The sequence below is a fragment of the Chenopodium quinoa genome, unplaced genomic scaffold, assembly GCF_001683475.1.
Source record: "Chenopodium quinoa cultivar QQ74 unplaced genomic scaffold, ASM168347v1, whole genome shotgun sequence".
Classification (NCBI taxonomy): domain Eukaryota; kingdom Viridiplantae; phylum Streptophyta; class Magnoliopsida; order Caryophyllales; family Amaranthaceae; genus Chenopodium; species Chenopodium quinoa.
The window spans coordinates 1-24781 of record NW_018743225.1 but is presented as its reverse complement, the minus strand read 5'-3'; the positions used below and the strand labels follow the sequence as shown (position 1 = coordinate 24781).

The 24781-nt window shown below is 34.4% G+C and overlaps 7 protein-coding genes across 7 annotated transcripts; 4 read left to right on the top strand and 3 right to left on the bottom strand.

Annotated features, from left to right (window-relative positions):
• Positions 1–3370: 3370 nt before the first annotated feature.
• On the top strand, positions 3371–4525 carry LOC110734795 (F-box protein CPR30-like). The gene has a single exon (XM_021914943.1). It carries the CDS (start codon positions 3371–3373, stop codon positions 4523–4525), a length of 1155 nt encoding a protein of 384 aa, XP_021770635.1.
• A 604-nt stretch (positions 4526–5129) lies between these two features.
• LOC110734800 (G-type lectin S-receptor-like serine/threonine-protein kinase At1g11330) lies at positions 5130–6083 on the bottom strand. Its single transcript, XM_021914947.1, has 2 exons — positions 5384–6083; positions 5130–5243 (listed from the first exon to the last, which is right to left on the bottom strand). The coding sequence occupies exons 1-2, from the start codon at positions 5781–5783 to the stop codon at positions 5155–5157; spliced, it is 489 nt and encodes a 162-aa protein (XP_021770639.1). The 5' UTR covers positions 5784–6083; the 3' UTR covers positions 5130–5154.
• A 3861-nt stretch (positions 6084–9944) lies between these two features.
• LOC110734794 (F-box protein CPR30-like) lies at positions 9945–11099 on the top strand. Its single transcript, XM_021914942.1, has one exon. It carries the CDS (start codon positions 9945–9947, stop codon positions 11097–11099), a length of 1155 nt encoding a protein of 384 aa, XP_021770634.1.
• Positions 11100–11803: 704 nt separating this feature from the next.
• On the bottom strand, positions 11804–13814 carry LOC110734798 (G-type lectin S-receptor-like serine/threonine-protein kinase At1g11330). Its single transcript, XM_021914946.1, has 2 exons — positions 11958–13814; positions 11804–11817 (listed from the first exon to the last, which is right to left on the bottom strand). The coding sequence occupies exon 1, from the start codon at positions 12954–12956 to the stop codon at positions 12300–12302; it is 657 nt and encodes a 218-aa protein (XP_021770638.1). The 5' UTR covers positions 12957–13814; the 3' UTR covers positions 11804–11817; positions 11958–12299.
• A 2690-nt stretch (positions 13815–16504) lies between these two features.
• On the top strand, positions 16505–17659 carry LOC110734793 (F-box protein CPR30-like). The gene has a single exon (XM_021914941.1). The coding sequence runs from the start codon at positions 16505–16507 to the stop codon at positions 17657–17659; it is 1155 nt and encodes a 384-aa protein (XP_021770633.1).
• A 608-nt stretch (positions 17660–18267) lies between these two features.
• Positions 18268–18982, bottom strand: LOC110734790 (G-type lectin S-receptor-like serine/threonine-protein kinase At1g11330). The gene is made up of 2 exons (XM_021914939.1): positions 18519–18982; positions 18268–18378 (listed from the first exon to the last, which is right to left on the bottom strand). Exons 1-2 carry the CDS (start codon positions 18916–18918, stop codon positions 18290–18292), a joined length of 489 nt encoding a protein of 162 aa, XP_021770631.1. The 5' UTR covers positions 18919–18982; the 3' UTR covers positions 18268–18289.
• A 3042-nt stretch (positions 18983–22024) lies between these two features.
• LOC110734802 lies at positions 22025–24262 on the top strand. The gene is made up of 2 exons (XM_021914949.1): positions 22025–22131; positions 23614–24262. The coding sequence occupies exons 1-2, from the start codon at positions 22025–22027 to the stop codon at positions 24260–24262; spliced, it is 756 nt and encodes a 251-aa protein (XP_021770641.1).
• Positions 24263–24781: the final 519 nt, after the last annotated feature.

Genomic DNA, 24781 nt, shown 5'->3' with positions numbered 1-24781 from the left:
TGAGTCTTTTAGGAATTGTGTTGGTGTAATACTGTCAATTGCAGAGCAAATTTTAGAACTGAAAAGAAGAATGTATGGAATTAATGCAAAAATAGGTATCATTCTTTGCTTAATTGATTATATCATGTAATATTTGGCAATTTAGAGATAATTTCAGGGCTCTGAAGGTAAGCTGTGTGTGTGTGTGTTTTTCTCTCTCTTTTTTTTTTTTTTTTTTTTTTTTGCTCAGAATTTCAGAGGTCTTTGGTGTTAGGCCTGTTAGCTCTTTGAGTGAAACACGTGAACTTATGAGTGCGTTAAACGGTTAAGTCTTGGCTCATAGCGCCTATTGATTTCTAAGCATATAGGATGACAATTTTGCAATTAAAAAGTAGTATTCAGATAACTTATATTTTAGTGGTACATTATTCATGCATAATGGTACATTATATGTACCCTTAGAGAGTCAGCTTTTTCAAGAAATTGAAAGTTATAGGATGGTAAAAAGTACCACTACACTCGTAATAGTCCACAAAACGTACTATTCAGACAAATTTTACTTTAATGGTACATTATACATGCATAATGGTGCATTATAATGTACCACTAGAGAGTCAACTTATTCTAGAAGCAAAAATTGAATCAGCGGAAATTACTTCCTTACCCTCCTATTTACATAACTCGGCCATAAATGCTATGCGCCCAGACTCACTCGCTTTAAACTAGTGGATGTTCTGGACTTCTAGTGTATTGGTGTTGTATTGACGACTATGACGAGTAGATTAAAATATTTCGAGTTTGACTAGCCGTATTGTTATATGAGATGCGTTATATAAAAAAATCTTGATAGATATAAACTTTAATAATTTTTACTAATCTGAAATCAAATATATAAATGATCAAAGTATTTGTATTGTTACATAGCAAGATAAATTAATATGCAAGATCATTCATGAGTTCATATGGAACGACATTAGTTGGTACTTGGGACACAACTTTCTCAAATTTTCTCTACACCAAAAGAAAGAAAACAAGCTCACACATGCAATTGGCACATGTTGCTACTTTTCATAAGGGAACAAGGTGAAACATTTAAGGGTTGAGAATGTAAAATAATCAATGCCAAGGCCAAACAATTCAGTTCAGTTAAGTTAATTTCAATTTATAAATTAATTCAGTTCCAACTAACTTAAGTGGTAATTAATTTTTTTCCCATTGAATTTTCAGTTATGAACCATTCGGGGTTTGGTTAGTTTCAGTTCAAACAATACTCTTCAGTTTAGGTCAGGGTTGGTTAACAGTTGAACCATTGATACAATTATACAACAATACTGACTTGAATTACGTGCCCAACATAAGGCCCAGTTAGAAAATATATTGGGCCGTGATAAAATGTAGCAATTGGGCTAGGCCCAAAAAGTTATACTCAGTATCATCTTCCTTAGTTTTTCTGTCTCTAATTTCTGCTACTGAAGAAGCGAAGAAGGCAAGCATGGCTAATGAAGTCATGAGGTTTCAGGTATTCACCTATTCTCAGCTTCATTTTTTTTTATTTGTATATTTTGTTTATATGATGTATTAAACAAATTAATTCTATGATTTATCTAATTTCTAAATATTTTTTCAACTGTTATGATTTTTTTTGAAGGGATGTTTTGATGAGATTTTTGATAATTATAAACATGAATTGATGTGATAAACATCCATTATCTTTATTTACCTCGTTTTTGTCATTAAATTATGCTTCTTGTTGTTGTTGTTAATTTGATGAATTATTATTATTATTATTATTATTATTATTATTATTATTATTATTATTATTATTATTATTATTATTATTATTATTATTATTATTATTATTATTATTTATTTTTATTTTTTTACGAGTATTTATTTTTTGAAGGATAATAGGGTTATTGTATTGAGCAAGGATGTAACTATTGTCAGGATAAAATGATGAGATACAAGCTTTTTTTTTAAAAAAAATTGCTATCAAGTATTTAATAAATTAACAAGTCTAATTGCATATTTGCAATGAAAAAAGACTTCTTATAATCTTGTTAATTGTTGAATTTTTAGTAGTAGTTTTAATTGTAATAATGAATCTAGAAGGGAATTTTAATTACAGGCCTTCAAAATGTCGAGTTTCTGGGTTTTGGTCATCACCTTGCAAGTGGCAGTTTTCATGTAACAGTTGCCGAGATGTTTTTGATTCAAGAAGGGAATTTTGTTCAATTCATACAGGGCTACATAGCTTTCTTAACGCTAATTCTTGCTGATATAGGAGAGTTCCTGAAGAAAGATGGCAACTTTAGGTTCAGCTAATCATGCTTAAGCATGGAGGAGGAAGAAAAGATCCATACTGGGGCTACGCATTGTGCCATGGATGCATTTGAGGAAGGCCTTAGGGAGAGCATATCAGATACTGGTGGACTTGTTTTACAGTAGGAGGCGTTGTTGTTCTTGCTTTTGGACGAATAAGACTAATTCAAGTGCTTTGTCATGTTGAAATTTGTAGCTTTTGTTGTTGATCTGCTTTTTTTTTTTTTTTTTTATGCTTGTGGATTTGGTTTTAATTAATTTATAAATCTTCGTTTTCCGATAAAAAAATTGACTGCAGCTATGAGGCAAGATGTCAATTTTGAGGAATCTGTTCAAGCCTTCAAGGGATGTATCTCGTGACACGTGACATTTTTATATTTTATTAAAAAAACATCTTCAGCAGGTAACTGGTTTTCAAGGTTGGTAGAAGAAAACGAAGGTGAAAGTTGGGATTATTGCAAAATAATCGATAGTTGAGATTATTCAAAGTAAATTGGTCAAACTTGGGATTAATAAAGTATATTTTTCCTAATTTAAAAGGATATTTTAAGGGATTTTTTTTTTATTTTTTTATTTTTTTTTTTTTGCAAATTTTTTACAATTGAGATTATTCAAAGTAAATTGGTCAATACTTTTGTTACTAAATGATGCATCATGTATCCCATAATAATTTGGTTTATCTTTTCAATCAAATCTTTTTAAATATCTATTAAAATATCTAACGTTTAGTTTAGGAAATACATCTTCTCTCATTGGTTAATGGTTATCATAACAAAAAAATAAAAAAAAAAATATTATTTTTTAATTTTTGGCGACCATATAATGTCTTGAAGACCAAGTATTAGTGTATTACACATCCTTGGGAATCAAGGTTGTTTAAATTAACCTTGGAGACCAAGGATCTTGTAAGAAGTAAATATCCCTAATACAACCGCAATAACTATCCTAATCCTAATCCTAATCCTAATTGGAATTGTAAAAGGTATGATTGATCTTTGTTTATCTCCCTATATAAGCAATTAAGCACCAACAATTCGTAGTGTAGTTGTTAAATTAAAGCATACTGAGGATGGAGAAGAAAGCGAAGACCGATTGTTGCTACCTTCCGTTTGAACTAATCACTGAGATACTCTCATGGCTACCCGCTAAGTCTCTGCTGCGATCTGCATGTGTCTCTTCATCGTGGTATATGCTTACCAAAGATCCAAAGTTCATGAAGTTGCATCGCAGTCGATCCCTCAAAGCAAACCTGGAAACGCATTTCCTCTTCGAGTGCTGGAAATCCAAAGTCTACTCTTTTAGAGCTACATCGCAGCATCCCTATTACCATGCTTCGGAACTTGCTTATCCGAAAGACATCATAAAGCCTCGCACCATGGGAGGTGTTTTAGGCTCATGCAATGGCCTAGTTTGTTTTCATTCAATAACATTACAACCCTTTTACAAATCTGCTTACAACAATAATCTAGGCCTGTTTCTCTACAACCCTGCGACTCGAGCCACTAGATTGATACCACCACTCAATTCCCCGATGAATAATTTATTGAAACGTGAAGTTGCATTCGGTTATGACAGTGTATCCGATGATTATAAGGTTTTAGCCATTTGTATGGAGAGGAATGATCGAAATGTCGAAAAAGCTCTACTATACAGTTTGAAAACGGATGCCTGGGTGAACATACCGAGCCCGCCATGGCAGTTGAATCAATTTTGTATGAGCCCCCGACCTGCTATCTTGGCTGACAACTCCTTCCATTGGATGAATCCTTTGTTGTTTACAGGAATAAGGTGTTTCGATCTTTTCACTCAAAGGTATTACCAGATACCCCATCCGGTAAAGAGAGAGATAAACTATACCAACTGTGAAGATGACTCAGAATTGACCATTTTAGAAGGACAGTTGTGTATCGTAACATATACTTTGGAGATATGGGTATTAAACAAGAAGAAGATATCTTGGACTCGAATTTTTCATCATCTCTCGGGGCAATTGAAACATGTTGATTTTCATCATGCTAAAATATATAATTTGGGTTTCCGAGATGAACGACGCAGTATCATATTAGCAATAGCTGACCGTACAAGAGCTCTACAAAAGGTTTTCATCTGCTGTGATCTACAATCCAAACAAGCTAGGGAGATCGAAGCCACAAATTTACCAGATGGTACCGAAAGGATCATTTCCTTTCATCCTTGGGTCGATTCGCTTGTCCCGTTGTATTAGTACATAATTTTAACGATAAAGGAGATACACAAAGGAGATACACAGCTTACTGCCCCATCAATCTAGCTGCAATAAGGTGTTAGAATCCAAAGGCAATATATCACATACGAACTAGTATAATTAATGTAATTTTGAGTGTTTTTGTTTTATTTTTTCTTTTAACATGTACTATTCCCTCCGTTTTATAATGATGTTCCTGTTTCGCTTGATTACAGCTTTATTAGAAATCTGAAATTGCTGAAGTTTTTAGATGAATTCAACTTCGTTGATGAATTCTTCTACACCTTGCCCAGATGCTCTTGAAAGCCTTTTTACTGCTATTTCTTGACCATTTTCTAGTTTACCCTGTAAACAAACATCATATTATCTCCTGCTACGTTTTGTTGCATTTTAGACTACGTAAGATCATGTTTGAATTGAACTCATTCTTACCTTGGCCAAAACCACCCTTCCCGAGCAAGTTACTCTCACTAAAGCCGTCTGTTGCTATTATCAGATCTTCAAGTTTTGAGACTTTTAAGTCTTCAATCATTACTTGGGTTTTGTCTTTGAATAGATATGAATCTGTTGCTTTCCCAACTTTTTTCTCTGGTATTGATTTAGATTTTCTATTTCTATCCGATGTGTGTTTACCCTTTTTCCGAGCTCTCCATTTGAACAGGAAGTATATGATAGTGGCAATCACTGCTGTTCCTAAAGTCATATCTCTTACTAGTACCTTCAAAGCAGAAGAAATTATTTTACATATGCATACTAACATGATCTTTTTTACTAGGTGGGAAGATGAGAATTCAGAAGCCTATAATATCTCCTAAAGTGTCTAGCATTCAAAATTTCAAAGAGGTATGATTAACTTACTTAGCTCTGATTGTTCAAGCCGAATGAATAGGTCCACCCCTCCAGGTGAAAGGTCCTCTATGTCAATCAAGTTCTCGCTCCATCTCATACATCCAGTTCCAGTATCATGTGTATAAGCCAAACAAGAGCAGTTTGCCAGGCAGGTTGTTCTGCACTGATCAGGATTCAGACCCACAAACCATTCAACAATATCAGCATTAACTGGCACTTTCATCATCTTTAACCTCAAAAACCCATCTTGTTTTCCCCCTTGAACCCCACATTGCAGCTTCTTTCTTCTCACACACCCACTTGTCCAGTTTCCTCTCCTCCATTCCTCCGCGTTCTTTGGCACAAACCCTTTTAAGCAGCTGCACATAGGTTTAGTCTGCGGGTTGCAGTTTCCAAATTCTCCACACATACCATAGGTGTCACATATATTTTCCGGGGCATGCCACGCAATTCCCCTGTTCTTCTTGCTATCATCCCACCACTTTCAGCTAATATCCCTTGATCAATTATTACATAACGAGGCAACAAAGTCTCATTCGCACCTGTAAAAACCAGAGAAAGCATCCCTCTTACTTCCTCCTGTGCGAATGACCCGGTGTTAATGAGTATATTACCATAACCAGTATTATGATATCTTGTTCCCATGAAAATGTTTCCATTCCAAGGTCCACTTCGCCAATAAGGGCGATCCCCATCCCATATGATAATCTGAAAAAAACCTAGAGTTAGTACCAACTGAGTACCTTCCAACTGATGGATCTGAAGGACTTTTCCAGGCCTGCACGACTTTCCTGAATTCAGGATTATTGTTAAGAATGAACTTCATATTTGGTAAGACTGAGTCTGCAGGATACCGAAAACTCTGCCATATGATCGTCCCATTGCCACGACTCGTGTTGTTCGGAAATCCTTGGATAAAAATGTTCCCGGAATCTTGAAGTTGAGCTGCTACGAAACCAGCTGTAGGATGAGTGACATTGGATGACCAAACAGTCTGATATTTTTGCATCAGAGACTTGCAGATTTTCGTCGAGTGATATCTTAAGTACAATAGAAGTATCAGTGAGGGGATTGTTCCTGTTAGCTACCCATACAAGATACAACTTCCATTTCAAAAGGGTGATTATATAAGATTCCAACATAACGATTGGAAGAGTTTTGAGGGCTGAAAAATCCTAGCTTGAAAATGCTATTTTTAGAAAGTATTGATTCTGAGTCTTTTAGGAATTGTGTTGGTGTAATACTGTCAATTGCAGAGCAAATTTTAGAACTGAAAAGAAGAATGTATGGAATTAATGCAAAAATAGGTATCATTCTTTGCTTAATTGATTATATCATGTAATATTTGGCAATTTAGAGATAATTTCAGGGCTCTGAAGGTAAGCTGTGTGTGTGTGTGTTTTTCTCTCTCTGTCTTTTTTTTTTTTTTTTTTTTTTTGCTCAGAATTTCAGAGGTCTTTGGTGTTAGGCCTGTTAGCTCTTTGAGTGAAACACGTGAACTTATGAGTGCGTTAAACGGTTAAGTCTTGGCTCATAGCGCCTATTGATTTCTAAGCATATAGGATGACAATTTTGCAATTAAAAAGTAGTATTCAGATAACTTATATTTTAGTGGTACATTATTCATGCATAATGGTACATTATATGTACCCTTAGAGAGTCAGCTTTTTCAAGAAATTGAAAGTTATAGGATGGTAAAAATTACCACTACACTCGTTATAGTCCACAAAACGTACTATTCAGACAAATTTTACTTTAATGGTACATTATACATGCATAATGGTGCATTATAATGTACCACTAGAGAGTCAACTTATTCTAGAAGCAAAAATTGAATCAGCGGAAATTACTTCCTTACCCTCCTATTTACATAACTCGGCCATAAATGCTATGCGCCCAGACTCACTCGCTTTAAACTAGTGGATGTTCTGGATTTCTAGTGTATTGGTGCTGTATTGACGACTATGACGAGTAGATTAAAATATTTCGAGTTTGACTAGCCGTATTGTTATATGAGATGCGTTATATAAAAAAATCTTGATAGATATAAACTTTAATAATTTTTACTAATCTGAAATCAAATATATAAATGATCAAAGTATTTGTATTGTTACATAGCAAGATAAATTAATATGCAAGATCATTCATGAGTTCATATGGAACGACATTAGTTGGTACTTGGGACACAACTTTCTCAAATTTTCTCTACACCAAAAGAAAGAAAACAAGCTCACACATGCAATTGGCACATGTTGCTACTTTTCATAAGGGAACAAGGTGAAACATTTAAGGGTTGAGAATGTAAAATAATCAATGCCAAGGCCAAACAATTCAGTTCAGTTAAGTTAATTTCAATTTATAAATTAATTCAGTTTCAACTAACTTAAGTGGTAATTAATTTTTTCCCCATTGAATTTTCAGTTATGAACCATTCGGGGTTTGGTTAGTTTCAGTTCAAACAATACTCTTCAGTTTAGGTCAGGGTTGGTTAACAGTTGAACCATTGATACAATTATACAACAATACTGACTTGAATTACGTGCCCAACATAAGGCCCAGTTAGAAAATATATTGGGCCGTGATAAAATGTAGCAATTGGGCTAGGCCCAAAAAGTTATACTCAGTATCATCTTCCTTAGTTTTTCTGTCTCTAATTTCTGCTACTGAAGAAGCGAAGAAGGCAAGCATGGCTAATGAAGTCATGAGGTTTCAGGTATTCACCTATTCTCAGCTTCATTTTTTTTTATTTGTATATTTTGTTTATATGATGTATTAAACAAATTAATTCTATGATTTATCTAATTTCTAAATATTTTTTCAACTGTTATGATTTTTTTTGAAGGGATGTTTTGATGAGATTTTTGATAATTATAAACATGAATTGATGTGATAAACATCCATTATCTTTATTTACCTCGTTTTTGTCATTAAATTATGCTTCTTGTTGTTGTTGTTAATTTGATGAATTATTATTATTATTATTATTATTATTATTATTATTATTATTATTATTATTATTATTATTATTATTTATTTTTTATTTATTTATTTTTATTTTTTTTACGAGTATTTATTTTTTGAAGGATAATAGGGTTATTGTATTGAGCAAGGATGTAACTATTGTCAGGATAAAATGATGAGATACAAGCTTTTTTTTAAAAAAAATTGCTATCAAGTATTTAATAAATTAACAAGTCTAATTGCATATTTGCAATGAAAAAAGACTTCTTATAATCTTGTTAATTGTTGAATTTTTAGTAGTAATTTTAATTGTAATAATGAATCTAGAAGGGAATTTTAATTACAGGCCTTCAAAATGTCGAGTTTCTGGGTTTTGGTCATCACCTTGCAAGTGGCAGTTTTCATGTAACAGTTGCCGAGATGTTTTTGATTCAAGAAGGGAATTTTGTTCAATTCATACAGGGCTACATAGCTTTCTTAACGCTAATTCTTGCTGATATAGGAGAGTTCCTGAAGAAAGATGGCAACTTTAGGTTCAGCTAATCATGCTTAAGCATGGAGGAGGAAGAAAAGATCCATACTGGGGCTACGCATTGTGCCATGGATGCATTTGAGGAAGGCCTTAGGGAGAGCATATCAGATACTGGTGGACTTGTTTTACAGTAGGAGGCGTTGTTGTTCTTGCTTTTGGACGAATAAGACTAATTCAAGTGCTTTGTCATGTTGAAATTTGTAGCTTTTGTTGTTGATCTGCTTTTTTTTTTTTTTTTTTATGCTTGTGGATTAGGTTTTAATTAATTTATAAATCTTCGTTTTCCGATAAAAAAATTGACTGCAGCTATGAGGCAAGATGTCAATTTTGAGGAATCTGTTCAAGCCTTCAAGGGATGTATCTCGTGACACGTGACATTTTTATATTTTATTAGAAAAAACATCTTCAGCAGGTAACTGGTTTTCAAGGTTGATAGAAGAAAACGAAGGTGAAAGTTGGGATTATTGCAAAATAATCGATAGTTGAGATTATTCAAAGTAAATTGGTCAAACTTGGGATTAATAAAGTATATTTTTCCTAATTTAAAAGGATATTTTAAGGGATTTTTTTTTTATTTTTTTATTTTTTTTTTTGTGCAAATTTTTACAATTGAGATTATTCAAAGTAAATTGGTCAATACTTTTGTTACTAAATGATGCATCATGTATCCCATAATAATTTGGTTTATCTTTTCAATCAAATCTTTTTAAATATCTATTAAAATATCTAACGTTTAGTTTAGGAAATACATCTTCTCTCATTGGTTAATGGTTATCATAACAAAAAAATAAAAAAAAAAATATTATTTTTTAATTTTTGGCGACCATATAATGTCTTGAAGACCAAGTATTAGTGTATTACACATCCTTGGGAATCAAGGTTGTTTAAATTAACCTTGGAGACCAAGGATCTTGTAAGAAGTAAATATCCCTAATACAACCGCAATAACTATCCTAATCCTAATCCTAATCCTAATTGGAATTGTAAAAGGTATGATTGATCTTTGTTTATCTCCCTATATAAGCAATTAAGCACCAACAATTCGTAGTGTAGTTGTTAAATTAAAGCATACTGAGGATGGAGAAGAAAGCGAAGACCGATTGTTGCTACCTTCCGTTTGAACTAATCACTGAGATACTCTCATGGCTACCCGCTAAGTCTCTGCTGCGATCTGCATGTGTCTCTTCATCGTGGTATATGCTTACCAAAGATCCAAAGTTCATGAAGTTGCATCGCAGTCGATCCCTCAAAGCAAACCTGGAAACGCATTTCCTCTTCGAGTGCTGGAAATCCAAAGTCTACTCTTTTAGAGCTACATCGCAGCATCCCTATTACCATGCTTCGGAACTTGCTTATCCGAAAGACATCATAAAGCCTCGCACCATGGGAGGTGTTTTAGGCTCATGCAATGGCCTAGTTTGTTTTCATTCAATAACATTACAACCCTTTTACAAATCTGCTTACAACAATAATCTAGGCCTGTTTCTCTACAACCCTGCGACTCGAGCCACTAGATTGATACCACCACTCAATTCCCCGATGAATAATTTATTGAAACGTGAAGTTGCATTCGGTTATGACAGTGTATCCGATGATTATAAGGTTTTAGCCATTTGTATGGAGAGGAATGATCGAAATGTCGAAAAAGCTCTACTATACAGTTTGAAAACGGATGCCTGGGTGAACATACCGAGCCCGCCATGGCAGTTGAATCAATTTTGTATGAGCCCCCGACCTGCTATCTTGGCTGACAACTCCTTCCATTGGATGAATCCTTTGTTGTTTACAGGAATAAGGTGTTTCGATCTTTTCACTCAAAGGTATTACCAGATACCCCATCCGGTAAAGAGAGAGATAAACTATACCAACTGTGAAGATGACTCAGAATTGACCATTTTAGAAGGACAGTTGTGTATCGTAACATATACTTTGGAGATATGGGTATTAAACAAGAAGAAGATATCTTGGACTCGAATTTTTCATCATCTCTCGGGGCAATTGAAACATGTTGATTTTCATCATGCTAAAATATATAATTTGGGTTTCCGAGATGAACGACGCAGTATCATATTAGCAATAGCTGACCGTACAAGAGCTCTACAAAAGGTTTTCATCTGCTGTGATCTACAATCCAAACAAGCTAGGGAGATCGAAGCCACAAATTTACCAGATGGTACCGAAAGGATCATTTCCTTTCATCCTTGGGTCGATTCGCTTGTCCCGTTGTATTAGTACATAATTTTAACGATAAAGGAGATACACAAAGGAGATACACAGCTTACTGCCCCATCAATCTAGCTGCAATAAGGTGTTAGAATCCAAAGGCAATATATCACATACGAACTAGTATAATTAATGTAATTTTGAGTGTTTTTGTTTTATTTTTTCTTTTAACATGTACTATTCCCTCCGTTTTATAATGATGTTCCTGTTTCGCTTGATTACAGCTTTATTAGAAATCTGAAATTGCTGAAGTTTTTAGATGAATTCAACTTCGTTGATGAATTCTTCTACACCTTGCCCAGATGCTCTTGAAAGCCTTTTTACTGCTATTTCTTGACCATTTTCTAGTTTACCCTGTAAACAAACATCATATTATCTCCTGCTACGTTTTGTTGCATTTTAGACTACGTAAGATCATGTTTGAATTGAACTCATTCTTACCTTGGCCAAAACCACCCTTCCCGAGCAAGTTACTCTCACTAAAGCCGTCTGTTGCTATTATCAGATCTTCAAGTTTTGAGACTTTTAAGTCTTCAATCATTACTTGGGTTTTGTCTTTGAATAGATATGAATCTGTTGCTTTCCCAGCTTTTTTCTCTGGTATTGATTTAGATTTTCTATTTCTATCCGATGTGTGTTTACCCTTTTTCCGAGCTCTCCATTTGAACAGGAAGTATATGATAGTGGCAATCACTGCTGTTCCTAAAGTCATATCTCTTACTAGTACCTTCAAAGCAGAAGAAATTATTTTACATATGCATACTAACATGATCTTTTTTACTAGGTGGGAAGATGAGAATTCAGAAGCCTATAATATCTCCTAAAGTGTCTAGCATTCAAAATTTCAAAGAGGTATGATTAACTTACTTAGCTCTGATTGTTCAAGCCGAATGAATAGGTCCACCCCTCCAGGTGAAAGGTCCTCTATGTCAATCAAGTTCTCGCTCCATCTCATACATCCAGTTCCAGTATCATGTGTATAAGCCAAACAAGAGCAGTTTGCCAGGCAGGTTGTTCTGCACTGATCAGGATTCAGACCCACAAACCATTCAACAATATCAGCATTAACTGGCACTTTCATCATCTTTAACCTCAAAAACCCATCTTGTTTTCCCCCTTGAACCCCACATTGCAGCTTCTTTCTTCTCACACACCCACTTGTCCAGTTTCCTCTCCTCCATTCCTCCGCGTTCTTTGGCACAAACCCTTTTAAGCAGCTGCACATAGGTTTAGTCTGCGGGTTGCAGTTTCCAAATTCTCCACACATACCATAGGTGTCACATATATTTTCCGGGGCATGCCACGCAATTCCCCTGTTCTTCTTGCTATCATCCCACCACTTTCAGCTAATATCCCTTGATCAATTATTACATAACGAGGCAACAAAGTCTCATTCGCACCTGTAAAAACCAGAGAAAGCATCCCTCTTACTTCCTCCTGTGCGAATGACCCGGTGTTAATGAGTATATTACCATAACCAGTATTATAATATCTTGTTCCCATGAAAATGTTTCCATTCCAAGGTCCACTTCGCCAATAAGGGCGATCCCCATCCCATATGATAATCTGAAAAAACCTAGAGTTAGTACCAACTGAGTACCTTCCAACTGATGGATCTGAAGGACTTTTCCAGGCCTGCACGACTTTCCTGAATTCAGGATTATTGTTAAGAATGAACTTCATATTTGGTAAGACTGAGTCTGCAGGATACTGAAAACTCTGCCATATGATCGTCCCATTGCCACGACTCGTGTTGTTCGGAAATCCTTGGATAAAAATGTTCCCGGAATCTTGAAGTTGAGCTGCTACGAAACCAGCTGTAGGATGAGTGACATTGGATGACCAAACAGTCTGATATTTTTGCATCAGAGACTTGCAGATTTTCGTCGAGTGATATCTTAAGTACAATAGAAGTATCAGTGAGGGGATTGTTCCTGTTAGCTACCCATACAAGATACAACTTCCATTTCAAAAGGGTGATTATATAAGATTCCAACATAACGATTGGAAGAGTTTTGAGGGCTGAAAAATCCTAGCTTGAAAATGCTATTTTTAGAAAGTATTGATTCTGAGTCTTTTAGGAATTGTGTTGGTGTAATACTGTCAATTGCAGAGCAAATTTTAGAACTGAAAAGAAGAATGTATGGAATTAATGCAAAAATAGGTATCATTCTTTGCTTAATTGATTATATCATGTAATATTTGGCAATTTAGAGATAATTTCAGGGCTCTGAAGGTAAGCTGTGTGTGTGTGTGTTTTTCTCTCTCTGTCTTTTTTTTTTTTTTTTTTTTTTTGCTCAGAATTTCAGAGGTCTTTGGTGTTAGGCCTGTTAGCTCTTTGAGTGAAACACGTGAACTTATGAGTGCGTTAAACGGTTAAGTCTTGGCTCATAGCGCCTATTGATTTCTAAGCATATAGGATGACAATTTTGCAATTAAAAAGTAGTATTCAGATAACTTATATTTTAGTGGTACATTATTCATGCATAATGGTACATTATATGTACCCTTAGAGAGTCAGCTTTTTCAAGAAATTGAAAGTTATAGGATGGTAAAAATTACCACTACACTCGTAATAGTCCACAAAACGTACTATTCAGACAAATTTTACTTTAATGGTACATTATACATGCATAATGGTGCATTATAATGTACCACTAGAGAGTCAACTTATTCTAGAAGCAAAAATTGAATCAGCGGAAATTACTTCCTTACCCTCCTATTTACATAACTCGGCCATAAATGTTATGCGCCCAGACTCACTCGCTTTAAACTAGTGGATGTTCTGGACTTCTAGTGTATTGGTGCTGTATTGACGACTATGACGAGTAGATTAAAATATTTCGAGTTTGACTAGCCGTATTGTTATATGAGATGCGTTATATAAAAAAATCTTGATAGATATAAACTTTAATAATTTTTACTAATCTGAAATCAAATATATAAATGATCAAAGTATTTGTATTGTTACATAGCAAGATAAATTAATATGCAAGATCATTCATGAGTTCATATGGAACGACATTAGTTGGTACTTGGGACACAACTTTCTCAAATTTTCTCTACACCAAAAGAAAGAAAACAAGCTCACACATGCAATTGGCACATGTTGCTACTTTTCATAAGGGAACAAGGTGAAACATTTAAGGGTTGAGAATGTAAAATAATCAATGCCAAGGCCAAACAATTCAGTTCAGTTAAGTTAACTTCAATTTATAAATTAATTCAGTTTCAACTAACTTAAGTGGTAATTAATTTTTTTCCCATTGAATTTTCAGTTATGAACCATTCGGGGTTTGGTTAGTTTCAGTTCAAACAATACTCTTCAGTTTAGGTCAGGGTTGGTTAACAGTTGAACCATTGATACAATTATACAACAATACTGACTTGAATTACGTGCCCAACATAAGGCCCAGTTAGAAAATATATTGGGCCGTGATAAAATGTAGCAATTGGGCTAGGCCCAAAAAGTTATACTCAGTATCATCTTCCTTAGTTTTTCTGTCTCTAATTTCTGCTACTGAAGAAGCGAAGAAGGCAAGCATGGCTAATGAAGTCATGAGGTTTCAGGTATTCACCTATTCTCAGCTTCATTTTTTTTATTTGTATATTTTGTTTATATGATGTATTAAACAAATTAATTCTATGATTTATCTAATTTCTAAATATTTTTTCAACTGTTATGATTTTTTTTGAAGGGATGTTTTGATGAGATTTTTGATAATTATAAACATGAATTGATGTGATAAACATCCATTATCTTTATTTACCTCGTTTTTGTCATTAAATTATGCTTCTTGTTGTTGTTGTTAATTTGATGAATTATTATTATTATTATTATTATTATTATTATTATTATTATTATTATTATTATTATTATTTATTTTTTATTTATTTATTTTTATTTTTTTACGAGTATTTATTTTTTGAAGGATAATAGGGCTATTGTACTGAGCAAGGATGTAACTATTGTCAGGATAAAATGATGAGATACAAGCTTTTTTTAAAAAAAATTGCTATCAAGTATTTAATAAATTAACAAGTCTAATTGCATATTTGCAATGAAAAAAGACTTCTTATAATCTTGTTAATTGTTGAATTTTTAGTAGTAATTTTAATTGTAATAATGAATCTAGAAGGGAATTTTAATTACAGGCCTTCAAAATGTCGAGTTTCTGGGTTTTGGTCATCACCTTGCAAGTGGCAGTTTTCATGTAACAGTTGCCGAGATGTTTTTGATTCAAGAAGGGAATTTTGTTCAATTCATACAGGGCTACATAGCTTTCTTAACGCTAATTCTTGCTGATATAGGAGAGTTCCTGAAGAAAGATGGCAACTTTAGGTTCAGCTAATCATGCTTAAGCATGGAGGAGGAAGAAAAGATCCATACTGGGGCTACGCATTGTGCCATGGATGCATTTGAGGAAGGCCTTAGGGAGAGCATATCAGATACTGGTGGACTTGTTTTACAGTAGGAGGCGCTGTTGTTCTTGCTTTTGGACGAATAAGACTAATTCAAGTGCTTTGTCATGTTGAAATTTGTAGCTTTTGTTGTTGATCTGCTTTTTTTTTTTTTTTTTATGCTTGTGGATTTGGTTTTAATTAATTTATAAATCTTCGTTTTCCGATAAAAAAAAAGACTGCAGCTATGAGGCAAGATGTCAATTTTGAGGAATCTGTTCAAGCCTTCAAGGGATGTATCTCGTGACACGTGACATTTTTATATTTTATTAAAAAAAATATCTTGAGCAGGTAACTGGTTTTCAAAGTTGATAGAAGAAAACGAAGGTGAAAGTTGGGATTATTGCAAAATAATCGATAGTTGAGATTATTCAAAGTAAATTGGTCAAACTTGGGATTAATAAAGTATATTTTTCCTAATTTAAAAGGATATTTTAAGGGATTTTTTTTTTATTTTTTATTTTTTTTTGTGCAAATTTTTTACAATTGAGATTATTCAAAGTAAATTGGTCAATACTTTTGTTACTAAATGATGCATCATGTATCCCATAATAATTTGGTTTATCTTTTCAATCAAATCTTTTTAAATATCTATTAAAATATCTAACGTTTAGTTTAGGAAATACATCTTCTCTCATTGGTTAATGGTTATCATAACAAAAAAATAAAAAAAAAATATTATTTTTTAATTTTTGGCGACCATATAATGTCTTGAAGACCAAGTATTAGTGTATTACACATCCTTGGGAATCAAGGTTGTTTAAATTAACCTTGGAGACCAAGGATCTTGTAAGAAGTAAATATCCCTAATACAACCGCAATAACTATCCTAATCCTAATCCTAATCCTAATTGGAATTGTAAAAGGTATGATTGATCTTTGTTTATCTCCCTATATAAGCAATTAAGCACCAACAATTCGTAGTGTAGTTGTTAAATTAAAGCATACTGAGGATGGAGAATAAAGCGAAGACCGATTGTTGCTACCTTCCGTTTGAACTAATCACTGAGATACTCTCATGGCTACCCGCTAAGTCTCTGCTGCGATCTGCATGTGTCTCTTCATCGTGGTATATGCTTACCAAAGATCCAAAGTTCATGAAGTTGCATCGCAGTCGATCCCTCAAAGCAAACCTGGAAACGCATTTCCTCTTCGAGTGCTGGAAATCCAAAGTCTACTCTTTTAGAGCTACATCGCAGCATCCCTATTACCATGCTTCGGAACTTGCTTATCCGAAAGACATCATAAAGCCTCGCACCATGGGAGGTGTTTTAGGCTCATGCAATGGCCTAGTTTGTTTTCATTCAATAACATTACAACCCTTTTACAAATCTGCTTACAACAATAATCTAGGCCTGTTTCTCTACAACCCTGCGACTCGAGCCACTAGATTGATACCACCACTCAATTCCCCGATGAATAATTTATTGAAACGTGAAGTTGCATTCGGTTATGACAGTGTATCCGATGATTATAAGGTTTTAGCCATTTGTATGGAGAGGAATGATCGAAATGTCGAAAAAGCTCTACTATACAGTTTGAAAACGGATGCCTGGGTGAACATACCGAGCCCGCCATGGCAGTTGAATCAATTTTGTATGAGCCCCCGACCTGCTATCTTGGCTGACAACTCCTTCCATTGGATGAATCCTTTGTTGTTTACAGGAATAAGGTGTTTCGATCTTTTCACTCAAAGGTATTACCAGATACCCCATCCGGTAAAGAGAGAGATAAACTATACCAACTGTGAAGATGACTCAGAATTGACCATTTTAGAAGGACAGTTGTGTATCGTAACATATACTTTGGAGATATGGGTATTAAACAAGAAGAAGATATCTTGGACTCGAATTTTTCATCATCTCTCGGGGCAATTGAAACATGTTGATTTTCATCATGCTAAAATATATAATTTGGGTTTCCGAGATGAACGACGCAGTATCATATTAGCAATAGCTGACCGTACAAGAGCTCTACAAAAGGTTTTCATCTGCTGTGATCTACAATCCAAACAAGCTAGGGAGATCGAAGCCACAAATTTACCAGATGGTACCGAAAGGATCATTTCCTTTCATCCTTGGGTCGATTCGCTTGTCCCGTTGTATTAGTACATAATTTTAACGATAGAGGAGATACACAAAGGAGATACACAGCTTACTGCCCCATCAATCTAGCTGCAATAAGGTGTTAGAATCCAAAGGCAATATATCACATACGAACTAGTATAATTAATGTAATTTTGAGTGTTTTTGTTTTATTTTTTCTTTTAACATGTACTATTCCCTCCGTTTTATAATGATGTTCCTGTTTCGCTTGATTACAGCTTTATTAGAAATCTGAAATTGCTGAAGTTTTTAGATGAATTCAACTTCGTTGATGAATTCTTCTACACCTTGCCCAGATGCTCTTGAAAGCCTTTTTACTGCTATTTCTTGACCATTTTCTAGTTTACCCTGTAAACAAACATCATATTATCTCCTGCTACGTTTTGTTGCATTTTAGACTACGTAAGATCATGTTTGAATTGAACTCATTCTTACCTTGGCCAAAACCACCCTTCCCGAGCAAGTTACTCTCACTAAAGCCGTCTGTTGCTATTATCAGATCTTCAAGTTTTGAGACTTTTAAGTCTTCAATCATTACTTGGGTTTTGTCTTTGAATAGATATGAATCTGTTGCTTTCCCAGCTTTTTTTCTCTGGTATTGATTTAGATTTTCTATTTCTATCCGATGTGTGTTTACCCTTTTTCCGAGCTCTCCATTTGAACAGGAAGTATATGATAGTGGCAATCACTGCTGTTCCTAAAGTCATATCTCTTACTAGTACCTTCAAAGCAGAAGAAATTATTTTACATATGCATACTAACATGATCTTTTTTACTAGGTGGGAAGATGAGAATTCAGAAGCCTATAATATCTCCTAAAGTGTCTAGCATTCAAAATTTCAAAGAGGTATGATTAACTTACTTAGCTCTGATTGTTCAAGCCGAATGAATAGGTCCACCCCTCCAGGTGAAAGGTCCTCTATGTCAATCAAGTTCTCGCTCCATCTCATACATCCAGTTCCAGTATCATGTGTATAAGCCAAACAAGAGCAGTTTGCCAGGCAGGTTGTTCTGCACTGATCAGGATTCAGACCCACAAACCATTCAGCAATATCAGCATTAACTGGCACTTTCATCATCTTTAACCTCAAAAACCCATCTTGTTTTCCCCCTTGAACCCCACATTGCAGCTTCTTTCTTCTCACACACCCACTTGTCCAGTTTCCTCTCCTCCATTCCTCCGCGTTCTTCGGCACAAACCCTTTTAAGCAGCTGCACATAGGTTTAGTCTGCGGGTTGCAGTTTCCAAATTCTCCACACATACCATAGGTGTCACATATATTTTCCGGGGCATGCCACGCAATTCCCCTGTTCTTCTTGCTATCATCCCACCACTTTCAGCTAATATCCTTGATCAATTATTACATAACGAGGCAACAAAGTCTCATTCGCACCTGTAAAAACCAGAGAAAGCATCCCTCTTACTTCCTCCTGTGCGAATGACCCGGTGTTAATGAGTATATTACCATAACCAGTATTATGATATCTTGTTCCCATGAAAATGTTTCCATTCCAAGGTCCACTTCGCCAATAAGGGCGATCCCCATCCCATATGATAATCTGAAAAAACCTAGAGTTAGTACCAACTGAGTACCTTCCAACTGATGGATCTGAAGGACTTTTCCAGGCCTGCACGACTTTCCTGAATTCAGGATTATTGTTAAGAATGAACTTCATATTTGGTAAGACTGAGTCTGCAGGATACTGAAAACTCTGCCATATGATCGTCCCATTGCCACGACTCGTGTTGTTCGGAAATCCTTGGATAAAAATGTTCCCGGAATCTTGAAGTTGAGCTGCTACGAAACCAGCTGTAGGATGAGTGACATTGGATGACCAAACAGTCTGATATTTTTGCATCAGAGACTTGCAGATTTTCGTCGAGTGATATCTTAAGTACAATAGAAGTATCAGTGAGGGGATTGTTCCTGTTAGCTACCCATACAAGATACAACTTCCATTTCAAAAGGGTGATTATATCATATTCCAACATAACGATTGGAAGAGTTTTGAGGGCTGAAAAATCCTAGCTTGAAAATGCTATTTTTAGAAAGTATTGATTCTGAGTCTTTTAGGAATTGTGTTGGTGTAATACTGTCAATTGCAGAGCAAATTTTAGAACTGAAAAGAAGAATGTATGGAATTAATGCAAAAATAGGTATCATTCTTTGCTTAATTGATTATATCATGTAATATTTGGCAATTTAGAGATAATTTCAGGGCTCTGAAGGTAAGCTGTGTGTGTGTGTGTTTTTCTCTCTCTGTCTTTTTTTTTTTTTTTTTTTTTTTGCTCAGAATTTCAGAGGTCTTTGGTGTTAGGCCTGTTAGCTCTTTGAGTGAAACACGTGAACTTATGAGTGCGTTAAACGGTTAAGTCTTGGCTCATAGCGCCTATTGATTTCTAAGCATATAGGATGACAATTTTGCAATTAAAAAGTAGTATTCAGATAACTTATATTTTAGTGGTACATTATTCATGCATAATGGTACATTATATGTACCCTTAGAGAGTCAGCTTTTTCAAGAAATTGAAAGTTATAGGATGGTAAAAAGTACCACTACACTCGTAATAGTCCACAAAACGTACTATTCAGACAAATTTTACTTTAATGGTACATTATACATGCATAATGGTGCATTATAATGTACCACTAGAGAGTCAACTTATTCTAGAAGCAAAAATTGAATCAGCGGAAATTACTTCCTTACCCTCCTATTTACATAACTCGCCCATAAATGCTATGCGCCCAGACTCACTCGCTTTAAACTAGTGGATGTTCTGGACTTCTAGTGTATTGGTGCTGTTGTTAAGGTTTGTATTGATTGATGACTATGACGAGTAGATTAAAATATTTCGAGTTTGACTAGCCGTATTGTTATATGAGATGCGTTATATAAAAAAATCTTGATATATATAAACTTTAATAATTTTTACTAATCTGAAATCAAATATATAAATGATCAAAGTATTTGTATTGTACATAGCAAGATAAATTAATATGCAAGATCATTCATGAGTTCATATGGAACGACATTAGTTGGTACTTGGGACACAACTTTCTCAAATTTTCTCTACACCAAAAGAAAGAAAACAAGCTCACACATGCAATTGGCACATGTTGCTACTTTTCATAAGGGAACAAGGTGAAACATTTAAGGGTTGAGAATGTAAAATAATCAATGCCAAGGCCAAACAATTCAGTTCAGTTAAGTTAACTTCAATTTATAAATTAATTCAGTTTCAACTAACTTAAGTGGTAATTAATTTTTTTCCCATTGAATTTTCAGTTATGAACCATTCGGGGTTTGGTTAGTTTCAGTTCAAACAATACTCTTCAGTTTAGGTCAGGGTTGGTTAACAGTTGAACCATTGATACAATTATACAACAATACTGACTTGAATTACGTGCCCAACATAAGGCCCAGTTAGAAAATATATTGGGCCGTGATAAAATGTAGCAATTGGGCTAGGCCCAAAAAGTTATACTCAGTATCATCTTCCTTAGTTTTTTCTGTCTCTAATTTCTGCTACTGAAGAAGCGAAGAAGGCAAGCATGGCTAATGAAGTCATGAGGTTTCAGGTATTCACCTATTCTCAGCTTCATTTTTTTTTTATTTGTATATTTTGTTTATATGATGTATTAAACAAATTAATTCTATGATTTATCTAATTTCTAAATATTTTTTCAACTGTTATGATTTTTTTTGAAGGGATGTTTTGATGAGATTTTTGATAATTATAAACATGAATTGATGTGATAAACATCCATTATCTTTATTTACCTCGTTTTTGTCATTAAATTATGCTTCTTGTTGTTGTTGTTAATTTGATGAATTTTTATTATTATTATTATTATTATTATTATTATTATTTTTTTTTTTTTTTTTTTTTATTTATTTTTTTTTATTTTTTTACGAGTATTTATTTTTTGAAGGATAATAGGGCTATTGTATTGAGCAAGGATGTAACTATTGTCAGGATAAAATGATGAGATACAAGCTTTTTTTTAAAAAAATTGCTATCAAGTATTTAATAAATTAACAAGTCTAATTGCATATTTGCAATGAAAAAAGACTTCTTATAATCTTGTTAATTGTTGAATTTTTAGTAGTAATTTTAATTGTAATAATGAATCTAGAAGGGAAATTTTAATTACAGGCCTTCAAAATGTCGAGTTTCTGGGTTTTGGTCATCACCTTGCAAGTGGCAGTTTTCATGTAACAGTTGCCGAGATGTTTTTGATTCAAGAAGGGAATTTTGTTCAATTCATACAGGGCTACATAGCTTTCTTAACGCTAATTCTTGCTGATATAGGAGAGTTCCTGAAGAAAGATGGCAACTTTAGGTTCAGCTAATCATGCTTAAGCATGGAGGAGGAAGAAAAGATCCATACTGGGGCTACGCATTGTGCCATGGATGCATTTGAGGAAGGCCTTAGGGAGAGCATATCAGATACTGGTGGACTTGTTTTACAGTAGGAGGCGCTGTTGTTCTTGCTTTTGGACGAATAAGACTAATTCAAGTGCTTTGTCATGTTGAAATTTGTAGCTTTTGTTGTTGATCTGCTTTTTTTTTTTTTTTTTTTTTTTTTTATGCTTGTGGATTTGGTTTTAATTAATTTATAAATCTTTCGTTTTCCGATAAAAAAAAAAGACTGCAGCTATGAGGCAAGATGTCAATTTTGAGGAATCTGTTCAAGCCTTCAAGGGATGTATCTCGTGACACGTGACATTTTTATATTTTATTAAAAAAAAATATCTTCAGCAGGTAACTGGTTTTCAAGGTTGATAGAAGAAAACGAAGGTGAAAGTTGGGATTATTGCAAAATAATCGATAGTTGAGATTATTCAAAGCAAATTGGTCAAACTTGGGATTAATAAAGTATATTTTTCCTAATTTAAAAAGGATATTTTAAGGGATTTTTTTTTTTTATTTTTTTTTTTTTGCAAATTTTTTACAATTGAGATTATTCAAAGTAAAATTGGTCAATACTTTTGTTACTAAATGATGCATCATGTATTCCCATAATAATTTGGTTTATCTTTTCAATCAAATCTTTTTAAATATCTATTAAAATATCTAACGTTTAGTTTTAGGAAATACATCTTCTCTCATTGGTTAATGGTTATCATAACAAAAAAAATAAAAAAAAAATATTATTTTTTTAATTTTTGGCGACCATATAATGTCTTGAAGACCAAAGTATTAGTGTATTACACATCCTTGGGTATCAAGGTTGTTTAAATTAACCTTGGAGACCAAGGATCTTGTAAGAAAGTAAATATCCCTAATACAACCGCAATAACTATCCTAATCCTAATCCTAATCCTAATCCTAATTGGAATTGTAAAAGGTATGAATTGATCTTTGTTTATCTCCCTATATAAGCAAATTAAGCACCAACAATTCGTAGTGTAGTTGTTAAATTAAAGCATACTGAGGATGGAGAAGAAAAGCGAAGACCGAATTGTTGCTACCTTCCGTTTGAACTAATCACTGAGATACTCTCATGGCTACCCGCTAAGTCTCTGCTGCGATCTGCATGTGTCTCTTCATCGTGGTATATGCTTACCAAAGATCCAAAGTTCATGAAGTTGCATCGCAGTCGATCCCTCAAAGCAAACCTGGAAACGCATTTCCTCTTCGAGTGCTGGAAATCCAAAGTCTACTCTTTTAGAGCTACATCGCAGCATCCCTATTACCATGCTTCGGAACTTGCTTATCCGAAAGACATCATAAAGCCTCGCACCATGGGAGGTGTTTTTAGGCTCATGCAATGGCCCTAGTTTGTTTTCATTCAATAACATTACAACCCTTTTACAAATCTGCTTACAAACAATAATCTAGGCCTGTTTCTCTACAACCCTGCGACTCGAGCCACTAGATTTTGATACCACCACTCAATTCCCCGATGAATAATTTATTGAAACGTGAAGTTGCATTCGGTTTATGACAGTGTATCCGATGATTATAAGGTTTTAGCCATTTGTATGGAGAGGAATGATCGAAATGTCGAAAAAGCTCTACTATACAGTTTGAAAACGGATGCCTGGGTGAACATACCGAGCCCGCCATGGCAGTTGAATCAATTTTGTATGAGCCCCCGACCTGCTATCTTGGCTGACAACTCCTTCCATTGGATGAATCCTTTGTTGTTTACAGGAATAAGGTGTTTCGATCTTTTCACTCAAAGGTATTACCAGATACCCCATCCGGTAAAGAGAGAGATAAACTATACCAACTGTGAAGATGACTCAGAATTGACCATTTTAGAAGGACAGTTGTGTATCGTAACATATACTTTGGAGATATGGGTATTAAACAAGAAGAAGATATCTTGGACTCGAATTTTTCATCATCTCTCGGGGCAATTGAAACATGTTGATTTTCATCATGCTAAAATATATAATTTGGGTTTCCGAGATGAACGACGCAGTATCATATTAGCAATAGCTGACCGTACAAGAGCTCTACAAAAGGTTTTCATCTGCTGTGATCTACAATCCAAACAAGCTAGGGAGATCGAAGCCACAAATTTACCAGATGGTACCGAAAGGATCATTTCCTTTCATCCTTGGGTCGATTCGCTTGTCCCGTTGTATTAGTACATAATTTTAACGAAAAGGAGATACACAAAGGAGATACACAGCTTACTGCCCCATCAATCTAGCTGCAATAAGGTGTTAGAATCCAAAGGCAATATATCACATACGAACTAGTATAATTAATGTAATTTTGAGTGTTTTTGTTTTATTTTTTCTTTTAACATGTACTATTCCCTCCGTTTTATAATGATGTTCCTGTTTCGCTTGATTACAGCTTTATTAGAAATCTGAAATTGCTGAAGTTTTTAGATGAATTCAACTTCGTTGATGAATTCTTCTACACACCTTGCCCAGATGCTCTTGAAAGCCTTTTTACTGCTATTTCTTGACCATTTTCTAGTTTACCCTGTAAACAAACATCATATTATCTCCTGCTACGTTTTGTTGCATTTTAGACTACGTAAGATCATGTTTGAATTGAACTCATTCTTACCTTGGCCAAAACCACCCTTCCCGAGCAAGTTACTCTCACTAAGCCGTCTGTTGCTATTATCAGATCTTCAAGTTTTGAGACTTTTA

Coding starts and splice junctions, on each gene's coding strand:
- LOC110734802 (XM_021914949.1), top strand. CDS start 22,025: ATGGAGGAGGAAGAAAAGATCCATACTGGGGCTACGCATTGTGCCATG. Junction 22,132..23,613: donor ACTGGTGGACTTGTTTTACA/GTAGGAGGCGCT, acceptor GGTTTATGACAG/TGTATCCGATGATTATAAGG.
- LOC110734795 (XM_021914943.1), top strand. CDS start 3,371: ATGGAGAAGAAAGCGAAGACCGATTGTTGCTACCTTCCGTTTGAACTA.
- LOC110734790 (XM_021914939.1), bottom strand. CDS start 18,918: ATGTGTGGAGAATTTGGAAACTGCAACCCGCAGACTAAACCTATGTGC. Junction 18,379..18,518: donor GCTTGAACAATCAGAGCTAA/GTAAGTTAATCA, acceptor TCTGCTTTGAAG/GTACTAGTAAGAGATATGAC.
- LOC110734793 (XM_021914941.1), top strand. CDS start 16,505: ATGGAGAATAAAGCGAAGACCGATTGTTGCTACCTTCCGTTTGAACTA.
- LOC110734798 (XM_021914946.1), bottom strand. CDS start 12,956: ATGCAAAAATATCAGACTGTTTGGTCATCCAATGTCACTCATCCTACA.
- LOC110734794 (XM_021914942.1), top strand. CDS start 9,945: ATGGAGAAGAAAGCGAAGACCGATTGTTGCTACCTTCCGTTTGAACTA.
- LOC110734800 (XM_021914947.1), bottom strand. CDS start 5,783: ATGTGTGGAGAATTTGGAAACTGCAACCCGCAGACTAAACCTATGTGC. Junction 5,244..5,383: donor GCTTGAACAATCAGAGCTAA/GTAAGTTAATCA, acceptor TCTGCTTTGAAG/GTACTAGTAAGAGATATGAC.